We start from the raw sequence: 23,986 nt of genomic DNA, 5'->3' as shown, positions 1-23,986 counted from the left end.
GAACATGAAATCATAAAATGTGCTTGTTGTGGGTTTTACTGTTATATCTTTGCTGTTTCACAACTTAGGTAAGATGAGCATATCAATTGCGTATAATTTATTTAATATGACTTTTTTTTTTGTAATTTATGTAATAAATGACAAGTTGGGCATGGGGAGTTTACGATACTATCGACATTGTCCCCCCCCACCCCACCGTAAATGTTAGAAAGAAAAAAAGAAAGAAGAAAAAATATAATAAAAAAAGAAGAAATAAGTTTATTAGATAAACAAAGGCATAGGGAATTGTTCCCCGATGCACACAAAGTAGAGCTGAGGTGGAGTTGTAACCAAGATGTGACATGACACGAACAAAAAGTTTGGATTTATTTTTAGAGTTAGTTTTAGGAGTAACTGGGTTTTATGATGGTTGGAAATGGTTTATGACGATTGATGACATTTAGAGCTGTGGACAGTGTCTGGTTAATGCAATTGCAAGCTGGACACAGTCGAATGTAGATTGTAGCTTCGACCAGATCAAGAGAGCTTTAGTAGATTAAGATAAGCTGACATTATCTGACTGACTCTGTCTCAACAGAAAAACTGAGATATGGATGTTAGTGCTTAGGGGGTAGTTTCCTACAATGGTGTCACACACACAGCCAGAGTGCAACGAATATTTACAGAAAGTATCAGAGTCTTTTGAGTTTTTTGTGTTTTATTTTATTTTAATTTTAGACTCGTGAACCCATGTTTACCTCTGTGACAACTGCCAATATAAGAGATGATGACACAGCCAGCAGAGAAGACGTAGAAGAAGACCACAACAAGCAACACTGGAGATGCCAATGTCATGTGAGCAGGGTAGCACATGGATCTCCCATATGATTTTTTTATTGTTATTTTTAGTTTTATCCAGCAGTGAACGACTGTAGTTTTCTTCCTTTGGTCTTCCACGTTAATCCAAGTAAAAAATCTGTCACGCCTTAACGCAGTATATATGCAAAGCTCATCTTCATCAAATAAACTGCCCCTTCTTCAAACGGTTTGCTTTTATGGAATCCAGGATCATCTTATGTTGCAATATTTTTTATATAAAATAAGAGTACGATTAAAAAAAAAAGTAAGGTTCTACTTATAGACACTGGTGATAGGAACTGACCAATCAAATGGAGCCACGTTCTGCTAACAAACAATCAGAAATCAGAATTGCTCCATAAAAATATTGAATCTTTTAGCATTTCCGCACATAATTTTTTCGTATTCATACGAGAAAGATCTTTTGCTTTTTACCTGCAAAATTTTGAAGTCTGAGACTTATACTGAACAGCTACCCACCGACAACTCATCATTTCCAGGACTTGTACAGAATAGCTACCTATTGGAAATGCTTCTGAAATTTAAAATGGCTTTCAATTCAAGATCTGATTTGCATAGGAACAGTGAGAATTCACATTACTTACGTATGACTGTTGAGCATAAAATCAGCTGCATGTCGCTATTTCGGTTTTTTTCTATTAAGTAACGGAACTTTACAAAACAACCAGACACAAGGGCGTTTCTCAGCTAAGTCATTTTTACAATCACTAAAATTTTCCCAACATCATTTCATAGAATGTTGTGATCTAACAGGTGGCGGAGGACTGGGAAATGAATGGCTTTCAATTGATTTTTTTTTTTTGTTTAAAATATAAATGGTTTTCGTATTGGTCATTTCTTTTTATTATACTGCTAATATATATGTGATATCAGTTGCACGGTCAACTAATTTACATACTCGTTTTGAAAAGGAACATTTTATTAATTAGTCATGTTTTAAAATATAAAGGAAGATGAAATGTTGCCTATTGTAACAATAGAGGAGAACCTGGAGTGTTATTTCAATGTCTAGCAATACGAGGGAAGAAACTACGACAGTAAAAGGTTTTCCAGCATCTGTGTAGGGGTGGGATTTTGTTGTTTGTCGGGTTTGTTGGAGGTATTTTCATTGAGGAGGTACAAGGGCTTGGAGTTCATTTGAGCATTTTCCAATAAAATATTTGTAAAAAGGTATGCAACATTTTGTCAGTGGGTTAGGGATTGGAGTTTGGTTGACAGTGCAGGACCTTTCATGTTGGTGATTATTTTTTTTAATTGTGTTTAGGAGAGAAAAGCTAGTAGCAGATGCATCAACCTAAATGTGGCAACAATACGCCATACATGGGTAGATAGTGGCCTTGTAGAGGCACAGTATACTCTTGGGCGTAAGCTACCATCTAGCATGGTAGAGAGAGCCCACCTTCATTTGCATATGAGGAGAACAACAAAGAACAACTTTAAGAAGGACGAATTGAGAAAGAATTGGATTTTTGGCATCTGAAAGAGAAGATTGAAACTGAGATTTGTTGGTATTATTGAAGAGAAGTTTTATTAATTTCCTTATTTTTTCACCAAATTTTGAAATCTAGAAGAAGAAAGAAAAGGAAGAGAAGAAGGAGGAGGCAGAATGAGAAATGAATGGATTTTTATTGATTTTTTTTAAAGAAAGATTTTGTTGTGTTGGAACGATTAATTGGAATCGGAACTGAGAATTGAAAAAATCAGAACTTTTTAGGGTATTGGAATCGGTATCAGAATCAGAAATATTTGTGTCAATTTTCCGGTGCCCAAAACAATTCTTTCAATTGTCTTTTTTTTTTTTGTCTTTTTTTAAGACTTAACTTTCTATTACTACTACTAAAATAATAATTATATATATTTAACTATCAGTAAAACTAAAATCTATAGGTCCCCTCTACCCACAAGTGTATTTTTACGTTCCATAAAATATATACAAAGTACATGGGCATTTGTGGCAATCCAACCATCTGCCAAATAAAAAAAAATAAAAATATAGTAAAATATTGAAATATTTTAAAAGAATCAGAATTGGTAATTGTATTGGAATTAGAAATTTTAGACAGAATTGGCAATTGTGTCGGAATATGGGAAAATATTGGAATCATCCAAGCAATATTACTTACCGTTTTTGTCCAGTTTTGAAGTTTTATTGTCATAGACAATCACATGTTTCTTACAGTCAAGTACGGAGCCAAAGGGAACTGATAGATTTTCATCTGCTGTCTGCAATTAGAAGAAAAATAAAGAAGTTATAATTTCTATTTATTTATTTGTTTTTGTTTTATAGGAAGTAGCAGCAGCAAATGTTGATTTTATGTATTGACATTTGATTAGACAAAATCTTCAATCAGCAGTTTCTTTCAGTCAACTACAGCGGCAAGAATATTCACTGCCAAAACGTAGGACATGACAAAAAGTCAGGATGAGTATAAGGAATGATAGCTTTTGGCACCTATGTATCAAAAAAACACCTTCTTTTGTCTTTAATGTTAAATGACAACAAAACTTCATCAAGTACTTACTTAGCAATGAAAAATATTATTGTATGCCAAAAATTATGGAAACTAATTAAGTAGAATTTTAATAAAATTAATTTAACGATTTTACATTATAAGGGGAGACAATTTAACGATTTTACATTATAAGGGGAGACAATTTAACGATTTTACATTATAAGGGGAGACAATTTAACGATTTTACATTATAAGGGGAGACAATTTAACGATTTTACATTATAAGGGGAGACAATTTAACGATTTTACATTATAAGGGGAGACAATTTAACGATTTTACATTATAAGGGGAGACAATTTAACGATTTTACATTATAAGGGGAGACAATTTAACGATTTTACATTATAAGGGGAGACAATTTAACGATTTTACATTATAAGGGGAGACAATTTAACGATTTTACATTATAAGGGGAGACAATTTAACGATTTTACATTATAAGGGGAGACAATTTAACGATTTTACATTATAAGGGGAGACAATTAACAAGTCTTCAGTCATTAATGAAGATAAAACGGTTGTTTTTTGGTTGAGCACTGATTTTTAAATGTAGAAGAGTTAGTATTTACCTTCCTCCCATCGCAGAAAGATGTGACATAAGGTCAGAAGGTGCGGATTAACAAGATAGTACTCAAGACAGAAGGTGTGGATTAACAAGATAGACTCAAGGCAAAAATGCCTGGGCAGCCCCGTCGATATTCCCCAGTAGGTGTGCCTCGGACGATTAACAATAATCTAATCCCTTCTGAAATAGAGATGGCAATGCTTGGGAAGGTGAATAGGACCATAACTTCAGCTTGACAAAAAAGGCTGCCCATCTTAAATTGTCCCGACTCTGACGAGTGTTAGTAGCAGCAACGGCATGACACATATGCAAATGACCAAGCCAATTTGCAAAGTGACGTCACAGTGGAGGAAGCGAAGGGAAAGAAGAAAGAGAAAAAGTGCGAGGACAGAAAAAATTTCATGCTGGCATGAAATGGACGTGTAGCCCCATAATGCCATGAAAGACTTTTAAGCATGTGTTGAGATGGCAGGGTTTTGTCAACTACATGGCGAAATAAGATACTTTTAAAGACAATATGCAATGCATTGTTGGAAAATACCGGAAATAAATGCCTTTTGTTGAAACTGGAAAAAAAAGCCAAGTTGATTTTTTTCCTTTTGTTTGTTCCCTTGCAATTGTCTTAGAAATAATGTGTGTGTCTGAGTGTTAAAATGTAACAACACCATTGAAGAAGAATAGCGACAACGTTACATGATTGTCGAAAACGTATATAGAGACGTGTTGTCAAACTACTATTCAGCCTAGTTCACACACAGCATACACACGGACATAATGCACAACACTCTCAAGTTTGAGACCTATATGGTTATCGCCTCTTATTTCCAACAGTTGACTGTTTCAACCCATAGGTGGCGATATCAACTTCCTTTTTCCCTTCTCTCTCTCACTCTCTTACACCTGGAACAAAAACATTCTTCTCTTGACTTTCTTGTAAGCAGGTCTTGTACTCGTTGCCAGTAATAACTTCCAACAGTTTGTAAGTTACTCAAGTTAGTGAGCGTTGTTTCTTTATTTGTTCATCTATAAATGTTACTTTTCCGACGTGATAGACAACATTCAATGACGCCACTACAAGTAACTTGGACTTTGTATGAAAATCTCTGTTCCTATAAGAAGAAAAATTTGCCTTTATAATCAAACTAATGACACACAGCAACTATCTTCTCTTATACAAACCTTTACGTTTCTCTCACTAATTCACAGGATGTGCCTCGAAGGGATTAAAGACCATAGATTACTTGAAATAATTCCATCTACTTATAGACCTGAGTTAGCTTTTACCTCCCTCCCACTGCAGGAAGATGTGACACAAAATCGAAAATTTATGGCTGAAAAGCCAAGAAGCAATACACTCTAGCTTACACAAAATTCTAGAACAGATTCGTCAGCATTTCCCAGTAGGGGCGCCTCAGATGATTAGCAAAGAGAGAAGATAATGACTGGGAAGGTGAACTTCTTAGAACTGCGCAATATCATACCTTAGCTCTACAGCAAAAAAGCACCCTATCTTAAACGGTCGAGTCTCTGTCGGACTGATTGTCAAAGAATTGAATTGGTCTGAAAATCTCTGTTCCTATAAGAAGAGCTTGTCATTATAATCACACAAAACAACCTTCTTTTCTTATACAAACCTTTGCGGGTCTTCTTGCTGTTATTATATGACTTTCTTTATAATCGAATTCTGCCCTCAAATCTGAAAAAAAATTTTAAAAATAAAAGAAAATCATAATTAACAAATTTTATCATTAAAATCACATTTTTTAAGTCCTTAAGCTGTGGTCAGTATGAACTTCAAGGCTAACTGACAAACTGAAAGAGCAGTTCGTCAAAACAGTGGTGAAGTCTGTCCTAGTTGACGGTGCTACAACCTGGACACTCACCAAAAGAGTGGAAAGAAAGCTAGACGGCATGTACACCTGTATGCTACAAACAGTGTTAAATATATCATGGCAAGATCATCCCGTGAAGCAGTAACTTTATGGCAACCTACCTGCCATATCTACTATCATCAGGGAGCAATGTCTATGATTTACTGGTCACTGCCAGAGGAGCAAGCAAGAGCTGATGAGAAATGTATTGCTGTGGATTCTGCGGCACGGGCGCACAAACATAGGACGACCTATATCCACATACATCCAGTAAATTCCACATGACGCCAACTGTGATCTTGAAGATCTGAGGCAGCTGATGGAAGACGGAAATCTAGAGAGAGAGAATTACATTGATCCAAGCTAGGAGCCTGACCAGATAAATAGATAATTAAAACTAGTGGGGCCTGTGGAAAATCCACAAGGGACTCATTCATATTGATGTTGGCATTCTGTAGATGTTCAGTTTAAATGAAGATGCTCTGATATTATTGTAGCTTTTTTGTTAAAACTGTAAAAGTATTTATCTAAGCTAGGAGGGATGCCTGGCGTAGCCCGATCGTAAAGTACACTTAAATATGTTTTCATTTTGGCGGATAAATACCTTTATAATGCCCGTGTGCTGCTTTGGGACTGATCACCATATTCAAGCGCAAGTGAATGTAAATATAGTTCTGTTGCTTTTATTTTTGCGTGTGGTCGCATCACAACGCCACGTTCCTACGCATTTTTAATAACGCGTAGGCATTTCAAAGCTGTAATCGTTGTGGAAATGTTCCTGCCTCTCATTTATTCCAGCCGGACATAACAAGTCACTACAACACTCCCTTCTTAGATGAGAAGTCAATCTAAGGAAAAAGAAACAGCGACCACTTGTTTAGTATAAGAAGCACATTGGAGCGGACGCTGTATAGTGTGGGTTAGCGGACCCTGTTTGAAGGCTATATCTTTGTTGATAACAGTCCAAAAGAAAAGTGATGTGACAATTTTTATGTTGCGCGATTGCCTGGTCAGATAAATGATGCAATTTCAAAAGAAATGAGCCACCTGTGTTTGAGAGGAACATTATGGACATTCGTGTCCATTTGGAGTATACCGTCAGGAGTATACCAAGGAGCTGAGCGATAGATAAGCAGAATGTCATAGGTTAAATAATTCCTCATCATTCCTCTGGTTTGCTGCAATCTGTTGTAGATCGGCATTATTGATGGCTTGAATAGCATCAATATGCGTGTGTGGTGTATCAGCATTGCGTAAGAATACGATGTACTTGTAAGAAGCTCCCTTATGCAAGCGTGAAAATGTATTGGGATGGCTTAAGAATCCGATATGCTTGTTCTGAAGATGTTGTACGTAATTGGCCAGGAGTGGGGCCATTGTCATTCCCACATGTGGCAAAAAATGGCGGAATCTCCAATGTGGCTTCTGCAGTCATGGTTGATGTTAGAGCATCTGTCTCCATTGTGTTGCGGATTTAATGAGAGATTCACCATTAAACAGGCGTTGATAATAACCGCTGGCAATGATGTGGTGACCGCTAATCCGTAGGACAGTGTGTGTACGTGACACTATTTTACTGGAATCAAGGTTGCCAGAGTCCAGTTTGTAGGGAAGGCGTGTTTGGTTTAATTTTCGATTTTTAAGCGATTATTGGCATAAATTGCTACTACATTGATACCAGTGTCACAAGTTTGTAAGGAGGTCCATGTTGTGTGTCACTGATTTACTGACGTCATCAAGTCACCAGTTTGTAGAGGAAGGCCTATGGTTGAGCTTGGTAAGCTCACTATGGATTCTTTGAGTATAAAATTGGGCATCTACATGTGCGAACGAAAGCGTAGAATCATCTACCCAAAAAGGCAGGACCTTAACTATCGCCAGTGTAGTCGAATTTGATAACAATGTGTACTGCGCAGATGTTCTAATCCACAACTGTCATCTGATAATTTCACGATCACTGTCCATATACTGTAGGAGTTATGATTTATTAAATTAACAATAAAATGTTTGCCATTGCTATTTTATTAGTGATGTTATTTGAAATGAGCGATCCGTATTCCGTATGAGTACTCATCAGATCCTGAATTCAGGGCAGAGTCACTAATATACAGGATGCATTCACGGCAGGGTCACCAATCTATAGGATGCATTCATGGCAGGGTCACCAATCTATAGGATGCATTCACGGCAGGGTCACCAATCTATAGGATGCATTCATGGCAGGGTCACCAATCTATAGGATGCATTCATGGCAGGGTCACCAATCTATAGGATGCATTAACGGCAGGGTCACCAATCTATAGGATGCATTCATGGCAGGGTCACCAATCTATAGGATGCATTAACGGCAGGGTCACCAATCTATAGGATGCATTCATGGCAGGGTCACCAATCTATAGGATGCATTAACGGCAGGGTCACCAATCTATAGGATGCATTCACGGCAGGGTCACCAATCTATAGGATGCATTCATGGCAGGGTCACCAATCTATAGGATGCATTCATGGCAGGGTCACCAATCTATAGGATGCATTCACGGCAGGGTCACCAATCTATAGGATGCATTAACGGCAGGGTCACCAATCTATAGGATGCATTCATGGCAGGGTCACCAATCTATAGGATGCATTCACGGCAGGGTCACCAATCTATAGGATGCATTCATGGCAGGGTCACCAATCTATAGGATGCATTCACGGCAGGGTCACCAATCCATAGGATGCATTCACGGCAGGGTCACCAATCTATAGGATGCATTCATGGCAGGGTCACCAATCTATAGGATGCATTAACGGCAGGGTCAACAATCTATAGGATGCATTTTTGGGACCCTTAATAAATTAAACGGGGTCGCCAAATTATAGGAAGGGTTACCAATTTACATCCTTAAATAAAGAAATAAAAATAAATCCATGAGAAGATGGCACTCGATAAAGAACATGGCATCTTTGAGTTTATATAAAATAAAAAAACATTTTTTTTTTTTACAGGGTGGTCACCACTTATCAAGGCCCAGAAGCCACTCAGAGATAAGGGTTACATTTTATTTACGTGAAAGAAGCATTAAAATAAAGTGTTCCAACATAAGTGTTTTCTTGGGTTTGAATAGTGTGTGGATTTTGTGTGTATGGCTCAAGGCTAGAAAGCACTCATTTTTATGATAGGTGTACAGCAGAAGGGCTTGAAGTCAATATGGATTATTTCCTAATCGAAACAGTCCGTAATCTATATAAGTGTGTGTGTGTGTGTGTGTGTGTGTGTGTGTGTGTGTGTGTGTGTGTGTGTGTGTGTGCGTGCGCGCTCGCATTGTAAGGACAGTGGTTTGGAATATGAATGCTTAAAAGGAGGTTTGAGTTCCCGCTGGATGTGGTGAATTTCCACGATGGGTATTGTAGTTCATCTGCGGTCTGCGTAAAACCATGATGGGTGCTTTAACATTTTAACTGGGCTTCCTCAAACATGTACTGCACTTAAGAATTTGGAGAGAAACCGCTTTGATTTTGGTAGGTAAATACCTTCATAGTGCCCGCTTGCTGCTTCGGGACTGATCACCATATTGAAGCAGAAGGGAACGTAAGCATAGTTCCTTTGCTTTTTATGTATGAATGCGGTCGCATCACAATGTCAAGTTCTTACGTGTTTTTAATAACACGTAGACATTACAAAGTGATGATCGCTGTGGAAATGTTCCTGCCTGTTATTTATTCTGGTCAGACGTAGAGGTTTGCTACACCCATATTCCGAATTCGTAGCAGCGGGCTGATATCAGTGTACTTTTATTTTTCTAATCAAAACGGCCATTAACAATTTTATTTTTAATGTTTAAGATATTTCAAACTGCGCGATAAAAATAAATAAATAAAAAAAATCACTTTTCTTATCTCGAATTATTTAATCAAGTAAAAATTCCATCTTTTACGTGATTACTAAATTTACAAAGTTATTTTTTTAAATAGTATTTTCAAGTTTAAATTAATTTTTACAATATTTTTGCTAATTACATTGTGGGGTAATTTGTCATAATTTTTTAATTTAATAATCGTAAAAAATGGAATTTTTACTTGATTAAATAATTCAAAATAAATTATTTTTGTTTTGTTTAATTATTTTTATTGTGCAATAATTTTTATCAGCTTAAAATATGTTAAACATTAAAAAAAAAAATGAAAAAAAGAAAAGACTGTTATGTTTTGGTGGAAAAAGTAAAACTTGCGGAGAACGCCCTGTTTTACGGTTGTTGTAAAAATGAAACAGAAATTTAAATTTAGTTCCGTTTTAAATTTGGTACATTTTTACATTATGTCCAACTCATCGTTCACATTCGACATGTCAACTTATGTAGGTTTTCGGGTATGCTGACAAGGTTAAGGATGTCTATTCTGAAAGCTGTTCTTAACATGGGGAGGTTGAGTAGGTGTATCAGAATTTTTGTAGGAATTTTTGACACCCCTAACACGAAACTGCGAATAAAATATAAAAAAACTCGTAATTTCTCTTTTAAAAGTGGGTTGTTTATTTTCTTTATGGATTATACTTCCAAAATAAACTATTAAAGTTGTTTTAAAAGTAATAGAAATATATATTTTTTTTAAACAGTAATGAATTTTCCGAACTCAATATTTTTCAATTTTTAAACTTTAAAAATCTATCAAAATTTTTCTATTGATTCTATTTTTACGATATTTTCAGGGTCAATGTGAAATTTTATGTTCTTTCCAATAAACCGAATATAATATTTTAGACAAACGTTTTTTTTTTTAAATTCACGCCCCCCCCCCCCATTTTCAAGTGTCTATTAAAAAGTAAATAATTAATTTACTCACTGAAAAGTAAATAATTAATTTACTCACAAATAGAAGAGAAAAGGTCAATAAATAATATATTCAAATTTAAAACAAAAAAACGTAGTATGTTTTAGAATTTTACCTGTAACGTTTGACGTTTAAAACCTTTTTTTTTTTAAAACCACGTTATTTGTTTTTTCTTTTTTTTTTAATGGAACCTTGGTCCTTGCTCCTTTAATTGAAAAAAAAAGTAGGGTTTGAATTACATTTTTCGATGAGTTATAAGCTTGGAAAGACAGGGGGTCGAATAATTCACGCCTCCCACTTTGAAATGTCTATTAAAAAGTAAATAATTAATTTATGTACCAAAGTCTTATATATCACAAATTGAAGAGAAAAGTGTCAGTAAATAATATATTCAAATTTAAAACAAAAAAAAGTACTGTTTTTTAGCAATTTACCTGTAAAGTCCGAAGTTTAAAACCTTTTTTTTTTTTTTTAAAAACACGTTTTTTTTTTGTTGTTTTTTTTTTATGAAACCTTGGTCCTTGCTCCTTTAATTGAAAAAGAAAATTAGGGCTTGAATTACATTTTTCGCGGAGTTATAAGCTTGGAAAGATGGGGTGGAATTAATCACTATTTTCACGCAATTTCTGACACACCTAGAGGCTAAGGGTATTTATTCGTTGTAAAATCTCCTTCAGAAAAGTTTTAATCATCCTGACGCTGACTGACTACCTAAAATAAAGAAAAACATTTTTTTTTTTTGTGTGTAATCATTTTGTTTTTTTTCGTTTAACATTCTTTCATTGTTCTACTGATTATTTCAGCGTCCTAAATTATATCTTGCAAAATATGCTTATTTTTGCTGTGTTTATGCTGGTTATCTCCCTTAGATTTGGTGATCCGTTGACATAAGCGTCTGTGGGAGAACATGATGCGCCTTATTTCGTTTTTATTATTAAAATTTTATTTTTATATATATAAAAAAAATTTTCATTTTTTTTTATATATATAAAAAGCATGATTGTTGAATGTTAAACTTGCGGAGAACGCTCTATTTTACGGTTGTTGTAAAAATGAAACGGAAATTTAAATTTCGTTCCGTTTTAAATTTGGTACATTTTTACATTACGTCCAACTCATCGTTCACATTCGACATGTCAACTTATATAGGTTTTCGCCCCACTTTTCGGGTATGCTGACAAGGTTAAGGATGTCTATTCCGAAAGCATTTCTTAACCTGGGGATGTTGGGGGTCTTTATTAGTTGTAAGCATGTCCGAAAACCTATAAAAGTCGACATTTCCAATAACAAAAATACCCAAAAAGGTATTGATTTTTTTCGTTTAAAATTGACTTTTTTTCGTTTAAAAATTAAATTATTTCGTTTTTATTATTAAAATTTATTATTAAAATTTTATTTTTATATATATAAAAAGATCTTTCATTTTTTTAATTTTTTTTTTATAGAAAGCATGATTGTTGAATGTTATTCTTTCGATTACTATCGATTGGGGGGGGCGCATGGACAAAAAAAAAATAAACGGAATGAAATTTAAATTTCCGTTCCATTTTTTAAACAACCGTAAAGCAAGGCGTTCTCCGCAAGTTTTACAAAAAAGAAAAAAAAAATCGGTCCGGAATTGGGGTACGTGAACAAGAAAAAGCGAAAGTGGTTCAGAGAGACGTCTCCTACAGGAGAACCTAAACAAGCACTTGGTTTAAAAATAATAAAAACCGCTGAATTATTGTGGCACTTACCCAATAGGATCAAATAGTTGGGGTCACTCAAACATGGGTAAAACTTGGCTTGTTGGAGAATATTGTACAGCTCTGTGGGTTCGATGAGAGTGACCCCAGTTATCTTTGGTGCATATGTTTCGTTTGAGGCAGTCACCAGCGGAGAATTCAAAGTAGGATCCGACATTTTTTTCTTCCCTTCCTCCTCCTACTCCTTTTTTTTTTTTTTTTGTCTGTGTCTTACCTTCTGCAGGTTTGTCTTCTTGAGGTAAGAAAAATGCCATGACAACCGTATCAACACATTTCCTGTGTTGTTGTTGTTGTTGTTGTTGTTGTTGTTGTTGTTGTTGGAGACAGAGAGAGGGGGAAAGAGAGAAAGAAAGAGATGAGAGAGAGGTGGGGAAAGCGAGGGAGAGAGAGAAAGCGAGAGGAAGGAAAAGGAGGGAGAGAGAGAAATAGAGAGGAGGGGAAGGGAAGGAGAGAAAGAGAGAGAGAGAGAGGGGGAGAGGGAGAAAGGGAGGGTAAAGTACAACGCTTTTCTCTTCTGTGACGTAAGTTTTTGTTAAAAAGTATTTTGACAAAGCAACATTTTTGGCGACACATTTTTTTTTTATGAAATACATTTGGAAAATTAGTCAAAAAAAAAAAACAATTCGTTTCGGTTTACGATTCATTTGTAACCACTTTTGTGTTAAAAATGTAAAATTTATTCCCTTATTATTTTATTTTTTGTTTTACTTATTTATATTTTATTTGTTCATATTTAGTTTATTTTGTTTTATTTTTTATTTTATTTTATTGATATTTGATTTCATGTATTTTTATTTTACTTATCTATATTTTATATTTTATGTTTATTATATTTCATGTATATTTTATTTTATTTATTTTGTTTCATTTATTTTTATTTTTTATTTTATTTTTTCATGTTTAATTTATTTATTTTATTTTTCGTGTTATTTTATTTAATCGTATTTATTTCATTTATTTTTATTTATTTTATTTTGTTTATATTTTATTTTATTTTTATTTTATTTATATTTTATTTTTATTTTTATTTTATTTAATTCAATTTATTTTCTATTTCATTTCCTTATATTTTATTCTATTCATTTTTGTATTTATATTTTATTTTATTTATATTTTATTTAATTTTAATTTTATTTTATTTATATTTTATTTTATTTTTATTTTATTTTTATTTTATTTCATTCAATTTATTTTTATTTTATTTACTTATATTTTATTCTATTCATTTTTGTATTTTATTTTATTTTATTTATATTTTATTTAATTTTATTTAATTTTATTTTATTTTATTAATATTTTATTTTATTCATATTTTATTTAATTTTTATTTTATTTATTTTAATGTTATTTTATTTATATTTTAGTTTATTTCATATTGTTTATATTTTATTTTATTTTTATTTTTATTTTATTTATATTTTATTCTATTTATTTTTGTATTTATATTTTATTTTATTTATATTTTATTTTATTTATATTTATTTTTATTTTATTTTATTTATATTTTATTTTATTTTTATTTTATTTTTATTTTTATTTTTATTTATTTATATTTTAATTTATTTTTATTTTATTTTGTTTCATTTTGTTTGTATTTTATTTTTATTTTATTTTATTTATATTTTATTTTATTTTATCTTATTTTTATTTTATTTATATTTTATTTTATTTTGTTTTGTTTATATTTCATTTTATTTTTATTTTATTTATATTTATTTTTTATTTTATTTATTTAATCCAATTTATTTTTATTTTATTTATTTTTATTTTATTTATTACTTGAACTCACTAATAGTCCTCACACAGGTCATCATCAGAGATTACTTACAGGGATTACAACCGGTAGTGTTTCCTGGAGTCTGAATGACAACAAGTCTTCCTAAATTTCCAGTACTGTTCACCTCTTTCAATAACCTTTGCAAATGAATTTGCATGATTCCAACAGCAGCTTACCATTAACTTCTCATTGGCAATGATCATTGGTCATCACTGAAATTTAAATGGCAATAAGCTTCCCCAAGGTCCCAGTCCTCTTCACACTCATTATCCAGTCAAAGTCTGGTCAGTGTTTTTATCCTAGGTCTTTCCATCCTCCTTGACGTTTCTCAACTACGTCGTATAGTACCAGTTGTATACCAGCACTACATTTTTCCAATTTTTTAGTGCGGGTGTGAACCTGTGATCATAAAGTTTCAGTTTTCTACGTTCCATGTAGTGCTCTTCCATCTTTTTGTTTTATTTCTGTTGCAGTTTCTATATGGTCGATTAGTGTTTGTAGCTCATGTGTATTAGTCTCCGTATTCAAGGGTTTTCCTTAATATTTCAGCCATTTTCATTATTGCTATCTGTTGTATCTTCTCAGTCAACCCCCTGATTCCAATTTCTCCCATTCTTTTTCCGAAGTTTTTTGAGCTCTCTGGCCAGTTCTGTGTATTTGCTTCATTTCTTCATCTCCTTGATCTTCACTCTGTGGTCTGCTGGGACAGAAAAATCTACAAATCTGACAGCTCTTTTCCTTCTTGTTAACTTGTATGACATCCGGTCGTCGTGTTCGGGTTAGGGTTCTGTGTATTTGTTTCACTTTTCCATGTTTATGATATTCACTTTGGAACAGCAAAATCTATGCTCTGACAAGACTTTTCCTTCTTGTTAACTATTATGGTATCTGGTCTTCTTGCTTGGATGCATTTGTCTGTTTGTACATTCATGTCACATAGGATTTTATGATTTCCACTTTCAAGTACTGCTACCAGTTTTCACCTGTACCATTTGTCTGGATATTCAAGGTCCATTTGTTTGCAGAGTTCTCTGTGTACTGTCTTCCCTACCTGGTTATGTTTATTCTTATATTCTTTTCAGGCTAATTTGCTGCATTCACTTATTATGTGGTTTATTGTTTTATCCCTTTATCCACAGAGTCTGCATTTGCTGTTTTCTTGTTGTCTTATCGATCTTAAATTTGATATAGTCAATTCTAATTGCAATATCTTCTGCCGCTGTTATTAGCCATTCAGTTTCACTGTTTAGGTGTCCTTTTCATAGCCATGCCCAAGTGTTTCTTGAATCTCATCTTCTGTCATCAGAATCGTCAGTGTAGCTGTTTTTCTTCACACTTTTTTCTTGTCTCATCCCTCGCTTCTAATCTCCATCTTGTTCATTTTTTCAGTGTCTCTTGCTGCGATAATTGTCCATTCTATGATTTTCATTATATATTTTTCTAATTGTTTTGTTGCCTCATTCACACAGTCCAGTTCTCTTCCTTCATCTTTCCTTTTCACTTAGAGTTGGTCAGCATCATCCTTTGAGTTTAGTGTATTACTTATAGTTATAAGTTCCCTGGTTTTCTAGTCAAGATACCTACGTTTTTGTTGGGTCCCAACTATATCTATAAACAGTCAAGAGTATCCTATTGGATATTGAGTGTGGACAATGGCGATAAAAGCGGAGGTGTGTACACACGCACATTCCAGATGGATTTTTATCTACATTCTTGTGTCCCATAAAAATGACTGGAATTGTAATTATCACCAAAACCAAAGAAGGTTTACATTCCAGGTCATTTTTATGTAAACCTTTCTTTGTTTTCAGTGATAATTACAATTTTTATGGGACACAAGAATGTAGATAAAAATCCATCTGGAACATTACGTGTCTGCACACCTTCACTTTTATCAGTGTCAGACCATTTCCATATCCAACAGTTTGTACTTATTAGGTTTCTACTATATAGTTTTTTGTTTTTTTTTACAAGGTGGACACCACTTATCAAGGCCCGGAAGCCACAATGCTTATTGTAAGTTAGTGTGGAGATTTAATAAAGTGTCTACTTAAGGGGGCGGTTCATCAGGAATTTGTTTACGGTGGACTTGTAGACATCCAGGTTGTAGTCAGGTGGGAAGCAGACAGACGGAACAGAGTTCCACAGGCGTGCAGTTCTAAGAAAGAAGCTTTGTTCATGGAATCTATGTTTGATTTAGGCAAAGATAAAGAGTGGGGAAAGTTTTTGACAGTGGATTCAGCTAAATGGGTGTTTTTCGTAAAAGATTGGCGAGGGAGGGGGACCAGAGATTGGAGTTCAGATGAGCATCTGCCATGGAAATAATGATAAAACAAAGATAGGCTTGCAATGTCTCTTCTGTGGGAGAGAGGTTGCAGGGAAGAGAAAAGGGCATCCCCCACTAAGCCACAAAGTCTATTTTGTACTCTGTCAAGGCAGGATAGGCTGTTTTTAGCAGCTCCTGTCCAGATATGGCAGCAGTATTCCATCCTTGGATGTACTTGGCTTTTATATAGATAGAGAATTGCATCAGTAGTGAGATATCTTCTGGAGCGGTAGAAGGATCCCACCATCTTTCCAGCGACCTTGGCAACAGACTTGATGCACGTGTTCCATTTCAGATCAGGAATGAAGGTCAAGCCCAGAAGCTTTAAAGAGTTTTTTTCTTCTTAGGTATTCCTTTCCTATTTTCTCTTTTATTTCTGTTGATTTGATAGTGCCTGCTTCCAGAACTCCCAAATATTTGTAGGTGTGATGTTCACTTAGTGTCTGCATCTCTCCTTGGTTGGTTCGTTCCATATCTTCCAGTGTCTCCATTTCCCCCTTCTTATAAGTAGCAGTGCGCACTTTTCCATTCTGAATTCTGTTCAAATATCCTGGCTAAATATTCTAGTTGTCAGCGTCTCTAACTTCTTTTTGTTTCTCTCAACAATTTTCAGGTCGTCCATATACATTAGGTTGTTCATTGTTTCATCTGTATTAGTAAACTTGTATCCAGCTTGGCATTTCCTTAGTATATTGTTAAGAGGCATCATAGCTATGATGAACAGTAGTGGTGATAGGCAATCTCCTTGAAAGATACGTCTTGGTATTTTTATTTTAATTTTTAGTCACGTATTGTCACTTCAGCTCACAGTTCAAGTCTTCTTGGTCTCATTGTTTTTTCAATCAGATTGATAAACAAAAATTAAAGAAACCTGTTAATTAACAAAAGTAAAAAAAAAAAGTAAAAAAACTTGTTTGAAGTATTCAAACCGTCATTTTGATTTTTTTAAACGAAAATAAAAAATTAAAAAAAAAAGAAATTTATTTTTCTTTATTTTAGGTAATCGTTTGTTTGTTTTTTGTTTTTTTTACTGTTTTTGTTAATTAACAAGTTTATTTAATTTTTGTTGTTGATTAATTACCATCGTTTCATTGTAACAGGTTGTTTATTATTATTATTATTATTATTATTATTATTATTATTATTATTATTATTATTATCATTTTCATTTTCATTATTATTATTATTATTATTATTATCATTATCATTATCATTATAATAATAATAATAATAATAATAATAATAATAATAATAATAATAATAATAATACCACCACCACCACCACCTTGCAAAATATGCTTATTTTTGTTATGTCTATGCTGGTTATCTCCCTTAGATTTAAGTATCCGTTAACATAAGCGCCGAAAAAAATAAATCGTAAAAATCACAAATGAATTCAATGATTGTTGGGCTATCAAATTTAACTTGTTCTAAATATTGATATTATCGCATGATGACGCATCTCCGTTTCTCATTCGTAAGACGATTTTTCTTAATGCCTTACATTTTGCAAGGGAAGTAACTCTATAAAATATAAAGTTATCTCCCTTTAGTTTTTTGTTTTACTTGTTCATTGTTCGTTTTGTTTTGTTTTTTTTAAATTATTACTGTTTTTTTTTACAAAAGCATCACCACCTATCATGGCCCAGATGCCACTCGAGGATAAGAGTTAATGAGTGTACAATAGTCAAGTGGACAATAAAGTAATCGTTAGTAATGGAAATTCGGTAAATTTGTTAACATTGGAACGGCTCATCAAAAACTTGTTTATGTTAGACTTGAAGACAACAATATTGTAGTCAGCTGAAAAGCAGGAAAACAGAAGATAATTCCATAGGCGTGCAGTTCTAAGAAAGAAGCTTTGTTCATGGAATCTACGTTTAGGTTTAGGCACAGATAAAGAGTAGGGGAAATTATTGATAGTGTTTTCTGCTAGACGAGTGGTTCTTGTGAAAGTTTGGTGAGGGAGATTGGAGCTCAGTCGAACACTTTCCATGAAAATAACGATAAAGCAGAGACAAACTCGCAACTGTGATAAAGAGGTTGCAGGGAAGAGAAAAGGACATCTCCTACAAGGCTACGAAGTCTATTTTGAACTCTATCAAGGCAGGATGAGTCCTTTCTAGCAGCTCCTGCCCAGATGTGGCAACAGTACTCCATCCTTGAACGTACCTGGCTCTTATATAGATAGAGAATTGCATCATGGACGGTCTAATGCTTGAGGGCACAGTGATCTCCTGGTACAATCAGATGGCCGCTTGCAGACCTGAATGTGGCAGCTGGACTCTGCGCCAGCCCACTAGTTCAAAGAGACCCAAGCTTGGCTTCAGAAGGAGTACTTACTTTGTACCTTTCTCTCTTCCTCCCCCAACCTGAACCCGCTGGACTACTTCATTTGGTCATATGTCGAGAACATCACCAACATGACTTCCGACAATGCCAAAGCCAGCCTGATCACCGCCATTCACCAAGTATTTGCTGATCTCCCACCAGTGTTTGTGGAAAAGGCACGCTTCCAGTTCTGGAACCATAGCGAGGTGGTAACTGAGGCTGAAGGCGGCTACATTTAATAGACGCCAGCTCTACTACATAATCAAATTACCTGAATTAATTTTTTCAATAAAAGTTTTAAAATAAAGCTGTAGTGTTGTTTTTTGGGGGCGACAAATTTATCATTCAACCCTGTAGAGTTACACTAAATCTAAACACTCCGATAATAGTCTCACCTGCTGAAACCATGTTTGCACAGAAGGTTACATCGATTTTTGATAAACTCTTTCTATAAGATTTGTGTGTAAGATTGGGTATTGCGCACAATCATCAAGCGGAATAGTGATATGATGTATATTATACAAGATCCGAGACATACTCATAACCACCACCAAAGCCAGTAAAAAAACGTCACTCAAACGACACTGTAGAGGAAGAGGCAATCAAATAGCTTTGAGATGTTTGATCTCAACCTATCCCAACCAGCACATAGCACAGCAACATTTGTGCAAAAAGAGAAAATTCACCGACATACTAATTACCAACCTGAAGTGGAAAAGATATTAACAGCTTTTACAATGCAAAAAGTTTGAGGAGGAGGGACTCACCCATACACAATATATGAACTCCCTTAATATGCACTCATACTGAACTTACAAAATGGCTACTTTCCCTAGTGGCTGTCATCAAGTTGAACAAATCAAAAGTGTGTCGTGTAATACAGTTTTGGCACTGGTGATCCAGCATTATACTGTTAGATCTATAGAAATGAGAGACAAAGCAATGGAGTTTCTTTCTATCTTGATAAACAAACTTTATTTGTTATCTTTGTTAGTAGAGTGTACAAGAGAGAAATGGGTTAGTAGGTTGAAGTGTTCTTGTGTAAAGATAGAATTAACATATTGCCGGCTGGTTGAAGGAGAGAACAGCTCAGTCCACACGTGTTTATAGCTAGTAGTCGGTGGAACAAAGGAAGCCGATTAAAGGAGAAAGAAAGGGCAAAGTCTTCAGTGTATTAATATGTTGTCATGGGTGCGTGTCAGTGTATGTTCTTTAGCATGATAAAGAATGTTCGTTTGGGTACCGCATGTGGAAACAAATATGAGTTTGAAAAGAACCATTGTTAACTTGTAGTACTCACGTTCAGCATGTGTGCTGCCAGCTGAAACCAGGAGGAAAGAGGAAGAAAGGTTTCTGATTTCACCTTTTATGTACTCGGTCACGTGATTGAGAGCTGGCTTGTGATTGGACAAGCCAGGAGGAAATGGATTTCAAATCTCGAACCGTGAGAATTAGCTCCTGCCTGTGATGTAGCGAGTGTCAGCTGCTACAGATCTATGATCTAGGATCTGCCTATCTTAAAAAGCTCGGCAAAGTCTTTTTGTTTGATCTTGTATGCCTATTGCTTAGCACGGCAATATGTTTGGTTATCATTTTGGGGTTTGAAGTTGTGTACAACAACTGTTGTTCTCTAGGTATTCTGTCTTGTTTTAAATACAAATAACTTTTCTAAACCATATCTTTGTCCGAGTCTTTCGTAGTGATCTCGCCACAGCAATATATATCATTGTTGGCAGAACTCAGATACGAGTATACATTTTAGTCATTTTATATATACTAGCATGGACACCCAGCGTTGCCTGGGTTGACATGATGTTCCGTTTGAAACACACCTGTATACTAATCATTTTCATCATGGGCAACTTGGATACCACCACCCAAAAAAAATAAAAGAATGGATGAAAACATGTAAATGTAATCGCCCTAAAAAAGAAGTATGTGATACTCTCTCCACCAGATATTTTGGCAGAAGGGCTACAAAGAGAAGAAACTATTCTTCGAATATTAGGCACTGGAAAGAACCCCCCCCCCCCCCGAAAAAAAATAATTAAAAATAAATCATTGCAACTTTTGTTTCAATAAAAGTAGCCGCGAATGCCTGTGCGATCACAAAAAAATATTTTGGGGTTCGTTCTGTTTATAAAATTGTTAAATTAAATTACAGAATGGTCTCATAAAAATTAATTAAATTTATCGTTATTTTATGTTTCAAATGTAATTCCCACCCTCCAACACACAAAAAAACAAACAAAAAAATACATTTGTCATGTTTTGCCCCCCCCTCGATCGAACGCTTTGTGGCCAAAACGTGGGTGCTCATTTTATGTTAAATTTATATAGAAAAGTGATCTCCCACACTAAAATGTTAATTTTCTTTTTTTTTTTCAAAATTTCTTCTTTGATATTATTTATAAAAACTGCTTAAACGTATTAGGCCCCCAAAAAGTATGTCTTAATTTTTTTTTAGGGGTTAAACGATGCTGGGTCACGTCGTAAAAATTTACCATTTTTAATTTAAGCTATTAAATAAATTATAAAGAAAATCTGTTTTGCAGGCAATTAAACACACTTGCTATGGTATAATTATTATAATAAATCCTGGGCAACGCCAATTAAATTTTATAAACAAAAAAAAGGAGCAGATAATGTATGGGATGATGGATTTTGCTCACATGGAAAATTGGCCTTGTGTCTGACTAACTCTGCCCTCGTAGGGATGCAAGTAAATGAGGACAATAATTTTTTATTATTTTTCTCTAACAAATCAAAAAGGTTACTTAAAAATTAAGAATAAGCGAAAAAAATTTTTTCCGAATTAAAAATAAAAATAATAATTCAGCTTAGAAGAATATGTCGAAATGAAAACAAATCTATTATAGAAAATATTTAATAACGTGCTCTGTTTAAAACAATTTTTCAGTTAAACTATCACAGTTATTTCCCCTTTGGTTTTCTAGTTTGAAAATTAAACAGTTTCAGATTTCAGATAAAATAAGTTGAATCAAATATAAATTAAAATGAAAATAAACTAAATAATTAAATTTTAAGTTATATTTTTCAATAATACAGTTGAAACGAATTTATTATGTCGAATAAGTAATATCATTGAGCTAATTATTTCAATAGATTTAATTTAATGTGATATGCTAATGACCGTAACTCAATCAATGTAGATGTGGTTTGAAGAATGCTATATATATAATTATGTGTAAAATATAATGTCTCCTATCATGGGCTTAATATTTCTTGACCAGGAGAGGTGCACACACATATGGCCTTTATATTTCTTTGAACATTGGCACTTGTACACACAGAAAAACACATACACAAATGGTACTACTTTATATATATATATATATAGAGAGAGAGAGAGAGAGAGATAGAGAGATAAAGGCTCCTTCAGTCTTTGACAGACTATGGATACCCAGGAAAAAGTGCCTGCATGTGAAATTTTTGTAGCAACCACACCTCTCCTGAGTCGACATTGTTACAGCGCCGAGAATTCCCAAATGGTCACCCATCTGGTATTAACCAAGTTCAACATTGCTTTACTTCGGTGTTCTGACGAGAACCGGTGTGTCAATGCGATTATGCTGTGTGTGTGTGTATATATATATATATATATACCCATTAAATTTAAATATATAGTGTTTTTAAAATATAATTATCCACTGACATGTGTTTCGTTGTCTACAACTCATCAGAGTGGCTGAATCTAGTGAGATTCGAAATCAGGACCTCATGGTAAGAAGCCTAAATTCTTACCACTGGATCATCTCGCATGACTGTTTGGATATATCGTGATTTACGTAGATGTTATTTTATTTGTTTATATATATATATATATATATACAAATAGTTAATAAAACATGTTAAAAAACACTTTGAAAAGAGTTAAAAACATATTTAATTTGAAAAAAAGGAAGCACAAAATAAGTGCTAGTCCTTAATCCGTAGAGTTTCAAAGAAATACCTTCCTTCTCATCAGAGGGTAGGATTTAGCAAAATGTGGGATCGGATTTTGCTTGCAAAAGTATTTGATGAAACTAGAAGTAAGTCATAGATCTTACTTGAAAACAAAAAGTGAAGCAGAGGGAATATGGTGAAGAAAAAGGTGATTTCATTCACGTGAAATCACCTTTTTATTCACTCTATTCCCTCTGCTATGGTTTCAAATGATCTGAAATAACAGCAAGGGGAGACTTGATTCCAAATATTTCTCATGTGCTATATCTCCCCTCTTTTTGAAATAGGATACAATTATGAATATCTCCAGTATCAAATAATCCTTATACACTGTAAAATTTACTTTATGTATGAAAACCAAAGAGGGGAGATATAACATATGAGAAATATTTGGAATCAAGTCTCCTCTTGCTGTTATTTCAGATCATTTGAAACCACACACACACGCGCACACACACACACACACACACACACACACATATATATATATATATATATATATATATATATATATATATATATATATATATATATATATATATATAAGAATAAAAACTACAATAAGTTTACCAAGGTAATCAAAATGGTAAACTTAAAATATATTATAAATATTAAAGAGTTAATATTTACAAGTAAAATAAACTCAGCCAGATGTAAAAGCTCAATAAAACCGAAAAGGAAATAGAGCTTATAATATGAACAAATGATTAACAAAACATGTTAAAAAACATCTTTTAACATGTTTTGTTAATCATTTGTTCATATATATATATATATATATATATATATATATATATATATATATATATATATATATACTTGTAGTCAAATTGAATATTAAAATGTTCATATTTTTGGTTTCATGCGACAAAATTACATGAAAATTTGCAGGTTTTTTAAGATTATAATACTATTCTAATGTTTAAATTTTATGACAATTGGTAAAAAAGAACACATATTTTCAAACCAATAAAATATGCCCAAATTTGCCTACATTTGTGTCATGTAGGCCAGCTTCAGTTTTGCTGCTTCGGTTGACTTCCCAGTGTCCTTGCCAGGCCACTAATATACACACATACAACCCTTATCCTCAGGTGGTTTCTGGGCCTTAATAGGTGGTGATTCCTATGTAAAAATCACTAATGTAACTACGGCTACAATATTGACAACTATTGTACCTACTACCACCACTACCCTGACGAGTACTGCTACTCTATGCAG

At 33.7% G+C, this 23,986-nt stretch overlaps 1 protein-coding gene across 5 annotated transcripts in view; it reads right to left on the bottom strand.

Annotated features, from left to right (window-relative positions):
• LOC145255843 (serine/threonine/tyrosine-interacting-like protein 1) overlaps positions 1-12,654 on the bottom strand; it is a 74,343-nt gene extending 61,689 nt beyond the window's left edge. For 3 of the 5 annotated variants that reach the window (XM_080114584.1, XM_080114583.1, XM_080114582.1), the window contains exons 1-3: positions 12,580-12,634; positions 5,572-5,633; positions 2,982-3,081 (exon numbers count right to left, since the gene is read on the bottom strand). In XM_080114584.1, the coding sequence (XP_079970710.1) occupies positions 2,982-3,081; positions 5,572-5,633; positions 12,580-12,619 (202 nt within the window). In that variant the 5' untranslated portion in view covers positions 12,620-12,634. Of the gene's footprint in view, positions 1-2,981; positions 3,082-5,571; positions 5,634-12,356 lie in introns of all 5 variants that reach the window. The other 2 variants (XM_080114585.1, XM_080114586.1) reach the window with 2 other exon arrangements.
• Positions 12,655-23,986: the final 11,332 nt, after the last annotated feature.

The sequence above is a fragment of the Euprymna scolopes genome, chromosome 31 (genome assembly GCF_053919585.1).
Source record: "Euprymna scolopes isolate OS-2025 chromosome 31, ASM5391958v1, whole genome shotgun sequence".
Classification (NCBI taxonomy): Eukaryota; Metazoa; Mollusca; class Cephalopoda; order Sepiida; family Sepiolidae; genus Euprymna; species Euprymna scolopes.
This window is presented reverse-complemented; position numbering and strand designations above follow the sequence as displayed.